This window comes from Gossypium hirsutum, chromosome A06, assembly GCF_007990345.1.
Source record: "Gossypium hirsutum isolate 1008001.06 chromosome A06, Gossypium_hirsutum_v2.1, whole genome shotgun sequence".
NCBI lineage: Eukaryota > Viridiplantae > Streptophyta > Magnoliopsida > Malvales > Malvaceae > Gossypium > Gossypium hirsutum.
Genome location: NC_053429.1, coordinates 124,198,076 through 124,208,484, shown reverse-complemented (window position 1 = coordinate 124,208,484; position 10,409 = coordinate 124,198,076). Strand labels below are relative to the sequence as shown.

The 10,409-nt window shown below is 36.1% G+C and overlaps 3 protein-coding genes across 3 annotated transcripts; all 3 read left to right on the top strand.

Annotated features, from left to right (window-relative positions):
- The first annotated feature begins 233 nt into the window (after positions 1-233).
- Positions 234-1,822, top strand: LOC107928041 (putative disease resistance protein RGA3). The gene has a single exon (XM_041116188.1). The coding sequence runs from the start codon at positions 354-356 to the stop codon at positions 1,818-1,820; it is 1,467 nt and encodes a 488-aa protein (XP_040972122.1). The 5' UTR covers positions 234-353; the 3' UTR covers positions 1,821-1,822.
- A 9-nt stretch (positions 1,823-1,831) lies between these two features.
- Positions 1,832-3,256, top strand: LOC121230565 (putative disease resistance protein RGA3). The gene has a single exon (XM_041115475.1). The coding sequence runs from the start codon at positions 1,832-1,834 to the stop codon at positions 3,254-3,256; it is 1,425 nt and encodes a 474-aa protein (XP_040971409.1).
- Positions 3,257-6,548: 3,292 nt separating this feature from the next.
- LOC107928108 (RAP domain-containing protein, chloroplastic) lies at positions 6,549-9,775 on the top strand. The gene is made up of 3 exons (XM_016859282.2): positions 6,549-8,633; positions 9,011-9,093; positions 9,565-9,775. The coding sequence occupies exons 1-3, from the start codon at positions 6,782-6,784 to the stop codon at positions 9,634-9,636; spliced, it is 2,007 nt and encodes a 668-aa protein (XP_016714771.1). The 5' UTR covers positions 6,549-6,781; the 3' UTR covers positions 9,637-9,775.
- Positions 9,776-10,409: the final 634 nt, after the last annotated feature.

The window sequence follows — 10,409 nt, the reverse complement described above, 5'->3', positions numbered from 1 at the left end:
TTCAATGACCAAATGCCATTACTTTCCACAAATATATTATAGGAAAAGTAAATGTAATTATAAATGAGAATTTTTTGTTGAGAATATGCCAAAAGGAAGCAATATAGTTGCAAATGCCAATGGCATTATTTTCTACTTCGTTTCTTTTCCCAGATTATTGCTTGAGTTAGTCAGTAAAGCTTATTTTGCTTATTATTTCAGAGTCTTCTGCTATCTTTCTTTTCCCACATTAAAGATATGTTAATGCATATGGCTTGCATTACAAGGTCTATAGTCAATCACTTGTGGACCCTCACCAGAAACAATACTTTTCTTTGCTTACTTCTCATAGAAAGACTGGCTCATCGAACATCATGTGCCATTGTTTCTTATCTTTGATCATCCTGAATACATCCACAGTTGTTTGTTCAGTTTCCAGTTGTTCATATCCATCGCTGTTTCTTTGGTTGCTAAATTCTTCTTCAGTTTCCCATGTTGTTTTGCTGCTTGTGAAATTCAAGGAGAGAGTGGAGATGGCGGACTCACTTGTTTCAGCTCTTTTGAATACCATATTCGACAACTTGAACTCCTTGTCTCGGGAGGGGATTCGACTTGCTGGGAGCCTCAAAACTGAAGTTCAGACTCTAGAGAGTACTCTGACTACCATCCAAGCTGTGCTCCATGATGCTGAGCAGAAGCAGTGGAAGAGTAAAGCTATCCAGAATTGGCTTGGAAAGCTCAAACAAGCAGCTTATGATCTGGAAGATGTGCTTGATGACTTCAACGCAGAAGCTCTAAGGCAAAGGGATGCAAGAAGCAACGTGACCGTTTTCTTTTCTCCTCAGAACCCACTTCTGTTTCGCTTGAATATGGCACATAAACTTAAGGATGCAAGAGAGAAATTAGATGCCATTGCCGAGGAGAGAAGCAAGTTCCACTTAAGAGAGGGTGTGGCAGAAGCTGAAACTGGGCGGAACAGAGACAGGATAACCAGCTCCCTCGTGAATGAATCAGAAGTAATTGGCAGAGGAGATGAGAAGGCAGAGATAGTTAGCATGTTACTTAAAAATGTGAATCACCATGATGACCTCTCTGTTAATGCCATATGCGGCATGGGAGGTCTTGGAAAGACAACAATTGCTCAGTTGGTTTACAATGATGAAAATGTGACAAAAGTCTTTGATTTGAGAGCTTGGGTGTGCGTATCTGACGATTTTGATATAGCAAGCCTGACTAAAGCTATTGTGGAATCCATTGAACAAGGGAACGCATGCAATATCCAACAGCTAGATCCCTTGCAACGGTGCTTATTGGAGAAGCTTGCTGGAAAACGATTTTTGCTTGTCTTGGATGATGTGTGGAACGAACATGAAGACAAGTGGGACGGACTGAAGAAAGCGCTTCTCTCTGGACAAAGAGGGAGTACAGTCATTGTCACTACTCGGCTCAAGAAAGTTGCTCTTATGATGGCTACGATTCCTGTTCATGACTTGGTGTGTTTGTCAGATGATGATTCTTGGTCCTTATTCAAGCAAAGAGCCTTTGGGATGGGAATGGATGAAGGCAATGTGAACTTGGAAAGAATTGGGAGGCAGATAGTGCAGAGATGTGGAGGGTTACCCTTGGCAATTAAGGCCACAGGAAGCATATTGCGTTTCAAAAGCCAGGAAAGGGAATGGTTACGTGTCAAAGAAAGCGAGATATGGGATTTGGAAGATGAGGGAAGAAGAATCTTAGGTGTATTGAGGTTAAGTTATAAGCATCTTCCACCATATATGAGACATGTTTTTCGTTTTGCTCAATATTTCCCAAAGATTATGTCATGCAAAAGGACAAGCTGATAGGACTATGGATGGCAAATGGATTTATTCCTTCACGAGGACATATGGATTTGCATGATGCGGGTTGTGAAATATTATCTGACTTAACTTGGAGGTCCTTTCTCCAGGACGTCAAAGAGGATGTTCATGGAACTGTTACATGTAAAATGCATGATTTAGTTCATGACTTGGCAACATCTATGATGGACGAATGCTATGTGATTGAGCCCAGTGAGAGGTTGAAAATACCAAAAACTGCTCGTCACTTGTTTGTTCATAGTAGTAGTTTTTCGAGGAACACTCTAGACTTATCGGAATTGCAACCATTGCTTTCTTTGATCCTTGGGAACAAGTTCACCTTTCGTGGTATTGCTAATCTCTATAATCCTTCCCATTTCATCAGTAAACAAAAGCATCTAAAGGTGTTGGATTTGGGTTATAATTTTTGCAATATTGCATTTAAAAGTTTGAACCATCTGAGGTATTTGTGCCTACATGATGGTAATATGAAAACTCTACCTGAATCAACAAGCTCCCTTCATAACTTGCAGACACTGAATCTCCGTTCTTGTGACAATCTTCAAATGTTACCAACAGGCATGAAGCACTTGGAAAATCTTAGGTACCTGGACCTTAGAGAGTGCTATAAACTAAGTTCTATGCCTATTGGATTAGGACAATTGTCAAGCTTGCGCAAGCTCAACAAGTTTGTTGTGGGAAAGGACAATGACAGTGGTGGCATTGATGAGTTGAAAGAGTTGGACATAGAGGGGGAATTGAGCATCACAGGACTTGGCAACGTGAAGAGTGCAACAGAAGCTAAAAACTCCAATTTGATAAATAAGCAAAATTTAAGATCATTAAGCTTATCTTGGAGAAGAGACAGCAATGAGACCTCTCAACATGGAAATGATGAAGAGATTCTTAATGCTCTCCAACCTCATTCATGCTTGAAGAAGTTGTACATATATGGTTACCAAGGTGTTAGGTTTCCGTATTGGATGATGGATATGCTTCTACCAAACCTTGTTCAAATCTCATTAGAATATTGCAACAGATGCGATCAACTTCCACCTCTAGGGAAATTACGCTTCTTGAAGGTCCTTACTATTTTTGGAATGGGTGCTCTCAAGTATATTGACAGTAACTTCAACGGAGATATGGAGAGTTCTTTTTCATCACTCGAGGTTCTCAAAATACTTTGGGCACCATGTTTGGAGGAATGGACGGCAGATAATGGTAGACAGCATTTTCCTATCTTAACTTCATCAACTATCATAGGTTGTCCTATGTTGGTTAAACTGCCCATGCTTCAGTCTCTAAAGGAGCTAGATATCAGAGGAAGTAGTGTTACTTTACTCAAATCTTCGATGATGAATGCCACTGTTCTTATAACTCTCCATATTTGGGAGTTCTACGAGTTAAGGGATTTATCTGATTTGCTGGATAACACTTGAATCTTAAAAGTTGCTCACAACTTGAAAGCTTGCATGCAGGGCTACAAAACCTCAGCTCTTTAGAAACTTTGGAATTAAGTCATTGCAACAGCCTTGTATCCCTTCCGGTAAATGGATTGCGAGAATTAACGTCCTTGTCTACACTACGCATTGAAATGTGTAAGAAATTAGCCTCTATGTCTGAGGGGGTGCGATATTTGACTTCACTCCAAAACTTGCATATCAGAAAATGTCCAGAGTTAACCTCATTGCCGGAGTGCATCCAACATCTTTCTTCTCTTCGATTTCTTAATATTAAGGAGTGTAAGGGATTAGTTTCTCTCCCAAGCGAGATACAACACCTCACCTTGCTTTCAAGATTGGAGATTTTGAATTGTCCTAATTTGATGTCATTGCCCCAAGGGGTACGAAACCTCATGGCAGTAGAAACCTTGTGGATCGAAGAATGCCCACATCTGGAAAGACGGAGTCAAGAAGAGAGAGGAGAAGATTGGCCCAACATAGCACACATTCCTAACATATATATCAAGTAACCGAGTGTTGTTCTATTTATATGATTGAAAAGTTATATAATTAACTATTTTTTTCTTATCATGCCATGCACGGATTGGTCATGTGTATTAATTAAAATATATTAAAATATTTTTATTTATTAAATTAAAGCCTAAAAAACATGAAACTTGAGGCTTCTTCTATCTTATGATCTTTCCATCCCTAGAACTACAACCATGTATGGTGGTCTAATTTGATGTCCACTTTCCAATTCTTCAGAAGGATGACATCAATCTTTTGCTAGTATATTAGATACACATTCAAAGTCTAACAACTTCATGAGTAACACAAATATATTGTTTGATTTAGATATATGACTTGTTTTGAGCTATAAATTAAGTTTAATTTAAGAATGGCTTATATGTCCCCCTAGTGGTGTTTGCTTCTCTCCTGCTTTTATCAAGATCTGCTTTGTTGAATTAATGCTTTTTTAGTGTAAGAAATATAGTGACTTAATAAAGTTGATAAAAAATATTTTCAGAAATCACCATTTCACTTCTTTATTTGTCTTATGTTTTTTATATAATTCATCAAAAACTTGGGATCTCTTCTATCCAAATACACTCACCTCGATGGCAGCGTCGACAAGACATGGCAGTGGCGATGACTTTAACTTGAGCCTTGAGAACACTAAAGAGAAGAAGAGTAGGGCCTAAGAAAACTACCCAACTAGTTTCAACTTTCAACAACCATGGTTTACCTTTTTTTACAATCTCCAAAACTCAGGTTCAACATCTAACCCTTTAAAGGGTTACAGATTGTGAAAGATTATTTATTAGGTTCATTCTAATAGATACTTTAAAAGAAATTAACCTTTAGACTTTTGTTTTTATTCATTTTCTTTACTTCTTTTGGTTGGGTTGGGCTAAACTTATATAGGTCGAGCTAAAGCCCAAATTTAAAAAAAAAATTCAAATTTGTGCTTGAGTTTAGTCTGACCAAATAACTCATATCAATAATTAAAAATAATAAATAATAAAATAAAAATACAAGACATTTAAAATTTATTTAATTTAAATTTAAGTTAACTTAAGGGACAATCAACTCGATTGGTAAACTACTCGGCCCATAGATAGATTTAGGTTTGATATATTGGTTTAGTTTTAAGTAAATTGGGCTGGTTTCAACCTAAAATTAATTGGATTTTAGTTTTTATTTTTTCTAGATTTTGGATTAGAAAATTTGAGTCCAAAATATAAAAATTAATTCAACTGATTTTTTACAATCCATCCAATTGTCGGGTTCATGATCCAAATGTAGTTCTCAATCAACCGATTATTTATCTCTTATCGGACTGTTGGAAATATTATTTTGTGAAAAGCGATTTAATGTCACAACAGAACTTTTAAAATTTTTCATAAAACTAAACTTTTAATTGTAATATTTATAGTGATAAATCTCACTAAATCTAATACATGTGTTTTCGAATTAGAAAGTCTAGCTGAATCTTTGATTTCGCAATTAAATCCTTTTAGCTTTCGATCGAATGATGTTATTTTGATGTTTACGAATCGTGTGTTATTGAAGAGATGGATGAGGTTCTGAACCTCGTAAAGAAGACATGGGTAGTGATGCTGCATGATATTTGTTTCTTGTGGAACCATAATGTGGCAACTGACCAAGTGAAAGGTGATTTTTTGTTGGCTACTAATAATCTTTTAATGGAAGTTGAAAAGGCAATGATGAATCCAGATCATTCAAACATAATAAGTTCTTGCAATTCTAGGCTGGGCTGAGAAAAGGCTACTTGCCTATCACAATTATCTTCGTACTATATATCATAGGAAAAGGAAAGGAAATTGATGTCGCTTGTGAGCGAGTTTACAAATGGTGATTTTTTTAAAAAATATTCTTTTTGAAAATTGATAAATTTCGTAAATGTTCGGGGTTAATTTATTGAATTTTTTTTAGAATTTGAATTAAAATGACAATATATAATTTGTTGAATTTTTTATATTTAAAATCAAATTGATAGAATGTATAAATATTAAAAGGCTAAATTTATTATCATATCAATAAAAAAGCTCACATCATCTTTTTGTTAGATTTATCTATGGGTTGGGTCATTTGACTCAGCTCAAAGACCTAAAGTGGAAGGATTTGGACAAAAATATAAGACTGAAAATAGGCTTGGGTAAAAAATAAGGCCAGTTTAAAAACGGGCCGAGCCTTAAATAAGGTTTTTTGGTCTCTACCCGGCCCGGATACATGCCTAAAAGTTTTAATACCCTTAATAAAGTATCAATACTTTTACAAAAGTATCGCTACCATTTTAAGGTTCGATAATTTGGAAATTAAAGAAAAATTGTTTGAGTATCAATACCTTCCTCAAGGTGTCAATACCTCATAGCCAGATATATTCCCTATTGTATTGATACTATAGGCTTTAATACGGACCGGGTCGATTTGGGCTTGAGTTTAGCATATATAATATGTGTTGGGTTTGGGTAAAAATTTAGATCTATTTTTTGGTCGGGTCTAAGTTATTAATTGCGCCAAAAATTTTGTTGGAACTCGTCCAGGTCTATGGATAACTTTACTTTTCGTCACTCATCTAAGGACAACTAATTGGAGGGTGACTAGAATATTTAATTTAAAAAATGTTTAATTACTAAATCGAAAAAATTAATAGTTGAGTCACCAAAATAAAACTAAAAGCATAGTTGGGTAATATTTTTGTAGTTTACGAATGAGCAAATGTGAATATTTGAGTAGCTTAACCCCAAACAAATGACATCTACATGACTAACAAAAAAGGTTTTAGGTTGGCCCAATTTTGCAGTTCATTCATATAATAAATATCTTATCCAGAAACGAAAATGAACAGGAATCATAAAGCAGCTTACATTACCTGTCTTGCAATTTTCCGGTAAAGCAGTGAGCTTTCCGTAATGGGTATGGTTCATTTTTCTCAGTTCCTCTTGAATTCTGGGTTTTTGAGTGTTCATTTCTCTTCATGAACTCTGATATTTGATGATATTTAGCTGTTTTAAAAATTTTGTTTGGTATTTTCGTTCATTAATCCGCGGTAGAATCGAGAGAAAAGGGGCCATGGAATTTTTGTTAAATCCGTTCCCTACCCAAACTTACTTAAAACCCTTAATTTTCATGCCAAAGCAAGTTCATAATCTTTCATTAGTGAAATTAAGAGGTGGGCTTGAGTTTCCTAGAAGAAACTTTGCAAGTTTGGGTAAAAATTCTAGTATTAGTACTGGGAATAGTGTTAATGATGATGAAATGGAAGATTGGGAATTGGAGTTTGTTGGAGAGATTGATCCATTTAGTTATCAAGCACCCAAGAAGAGGAAAAAGCAAGAGAAATCTAGGGTTCTTAATGATGAAGAAGGGACGGATTGGTGTTTAAAGGCTAGAAAAATGGCACTCAAATCTATTGAATCTAGGGGATTGGCTCATAAAGTTGAGGATTTGATTAAAAAGAAGAAAAAGAAGAAGAAAAGATTAGCAAAAAAAGATAAGATTAGTAAAGAAGTAGAGGAAATTGAAGTGGGTTTCGATTTTGAGCAAGATATTGGCAATGAGGGTTTCGATAACCAGATCGATGATAATGTGAGTCGACTTCGAGATACGGTGAGTTCAATGGGGGATGGGATGTTTTTAGAGAAGAAGAAGGCAATGGAAGAGTTAGTTCAGAAATTAGCTCAATTTTCAGGGCCGTCTGATCGTAGAAAAGAAGTTAACTTGAACAAAGATATAATTCAATCACAAACTGCAGAAGAAATATTGGAGATTACATCTGAGATGATAATGGCTGTTGGGAAAGGTTTAAGCCCTTCGCCACTTTCACCTTTGAATATTGCTACTGCACTTCGTAGAATTGCTAAGAGCATGGAGAAAGTATCGATGCCAAGCACTCGCAGGTTGGCATTCACTCGACAAAGAGAAATGTCAATGCTTATTGGTATTGCAATGACTGCTCTTCCAGAATGCTCGGCACAAGGTGTGTCGAACGTTGCGTGGGCACTGTCCAAGATTGGAGGGGACATGTTGTTTTTGTCCGAAATGGATCGAGTTGCAGAGGTGGCATTGGCTAAGGTTACAGAGTTCAATTCTCAGAATGTTGCTAACATTGCCGGTGCATTCGCTACAATGCGGCATTCTGCCCCGGATCTGTTTGAAGGGTTGGCAAAGAGGGCAGCGGCCATAATTCACTCGTTCCATGAACAAGAGCTTGCACAGATGTTATGGGCGTTTGCATCTCTATATGAGCCTGCAGACACCTTGCTTCAAGCTATCGACACTGTTTTCAACAATGCCAACCAAATTAAATGCTGCTTAAGCCATGAAACTGTAAAAGATGATGAAGAAACTGGTGTGGAGAACAGTAGAGATATCAAATTTGGAGGAATTCCAGATCCTCCTGTGCTCACCTTAAGCAGATACCAGCTTGGGAATATAGCTTGGTCCTATGCAGTTTTCGGACAGCTTGATCGAATGTTCTTTTCTCATGTATGGAAAACATTGAACAGTTTTGAGGAGCAACGGATTTCAGAACAATATAGAGGGGATGTTATGTTTGCTTCACAGGTTCATCTGGTGAACCAATGCTTAAAGCTCGAGTATTCACATCTTCAGCTATCCATTGATGGTGAACTCGAGTCAAAAATCGTTCGTGCTGGGAAAACAAAGAGGTTCAACCAAAAGACAACATCATCTTTCCAAAAGGAAGTTGGTCGTCTTCTTGTGAGCACTGGCCTTGATTGGGTTAGGGAGCACCCTACGGACTGCTACACCATTGATGCTGTTCTTGTTGATCAAAAGGTTGCTTTGGAGATTGATGGACCAACACATTTCTCAAGGAATACTGGTAAGTATTTTCAACAATTCGTATATTCCATGTCGTGTTAGTATATTTTATTGTGTCACATCATGTTTAAGGTGTTGGTCATCTTTTATCATGCATATGAGATTAGTTGAGCTTAATCGAGCAAACTTGATTAGTTCAATCTTAATCTTGAACAGAACTCGAGCTTTAACAGTAAAAACAATCTAGCTTGAGGTTCTTCTGGCTTGTGCTTGGTTTGGCTCGATTACACCCTTGGATTAAATCACTTAGTTTTATGATGTCTAAATTACATTTTTGACTATAATATGACTGTTTATATACCTTAACCTGATTTTGATGAAGCTGAAGTAAGTATAATAACTTGATGCATCCAATGATATTCTTCTGAATCTCTGCAGGAACACCATTAGGGCATACCATTTTAAAACGTCGTCATATTGCCGCTTCTGGTTGGAGATTTGTATCATTGTCTTATCAAGAGGTGGGTCCTTGTCTTTTATTTCATATGCATTCAAGACTTGAATCACTGCTTAGAGTACTCATGTCATGATTGTAGACGTTTTCTCAATGGATTCTAACTTTTAAGCAGGTTTTTGGTATTCATAAGCTATGTTATCTGGACTTTTTTATTTTTCCTAAGGTACTTGTATCTGGCATCTATGTCCGGTACATATTTGGACATGATTATGAGTATGAGTGTTAAATACGGATATGTTTGTCATTTTCAAGATTTTTACATATTTGGAAGGTCTTTGGAGGATCATATTCCTATATATGTGTCTGGATATGCTTTGGACACGAATGTCAAATATGGATACTCCAAGAAAAATCCAAGAATAGGAGTACTATATCACCAAGTTCAGATAGCATAGCTTGTAAATTGTAATTAATATTAGGAATTTCTTTTGATGCCAAAGGTAATGGCCTTTTTTTTTTCTCTTCTTATTTGTAGTGGGAGGAACATGAAGGGGAAGTAGAGCAGCTTGAGTACCTGAGGAAAATTCTGAAAGATCACCTGGGCTGAATTGATTTGAGGCAGCCTCAATAGTGTTTATCTACTTATTTTCAGTGAGATTAGTCAAAATGTATGTATATTTACAATTACATGATAATTAAATGTCAATCCACTTGCTTAATGAAGAAGGGGGAATTTTTATTAGATACATTGATGTGTCTACATATCAGGTTAGATTGAGTTCGGGTTACAAATCATTTTTCCTTTTTAAATTCTTATCCAAAAACTTGGTCCGATGACCGAATTCACCTCTATTTTACCTTGACTTTTTTTTTTCTTCCTTTTTTAGACTTGAGAATTATATTAGATTCCGATTAAATTAAGATTTAAATTGAATTAAATTAGATTAATTTTTGAAAGAGCTGTTTTCTTTTATCAAAAAATCTAAACATAAGTGATTAATATCTTATTTTAGGAGACTAAGTTTTTTACCACTTGATCAAACATGCATTGATATCTCGGTTGATGATTTTTTTTTTCTATCTTTTCGTTTCCTTTAATTATATTAACTTTTTGACCTTGAAATTTAAATTGGTATAATAATAATTTTAACCCTCAACATTTATATATTGTGTCAATTTAGTAATGATTTTGAAAAAGCTAACACTCAACTAGACCTGTTTTATGGGTCGGGCCACCTAGCTCAGCCTGAAGGCCCTCCCGAAATGTGATAGGTTTTGGGTAAAAATATAGGCTTAAAAAAGGGCTTAGACAAAAAAAGGGCCAGTTTAAAAATGGGCTGGGCCTCGAGTAAGGTATTTTTGGATTGACCTAGGCCCGAA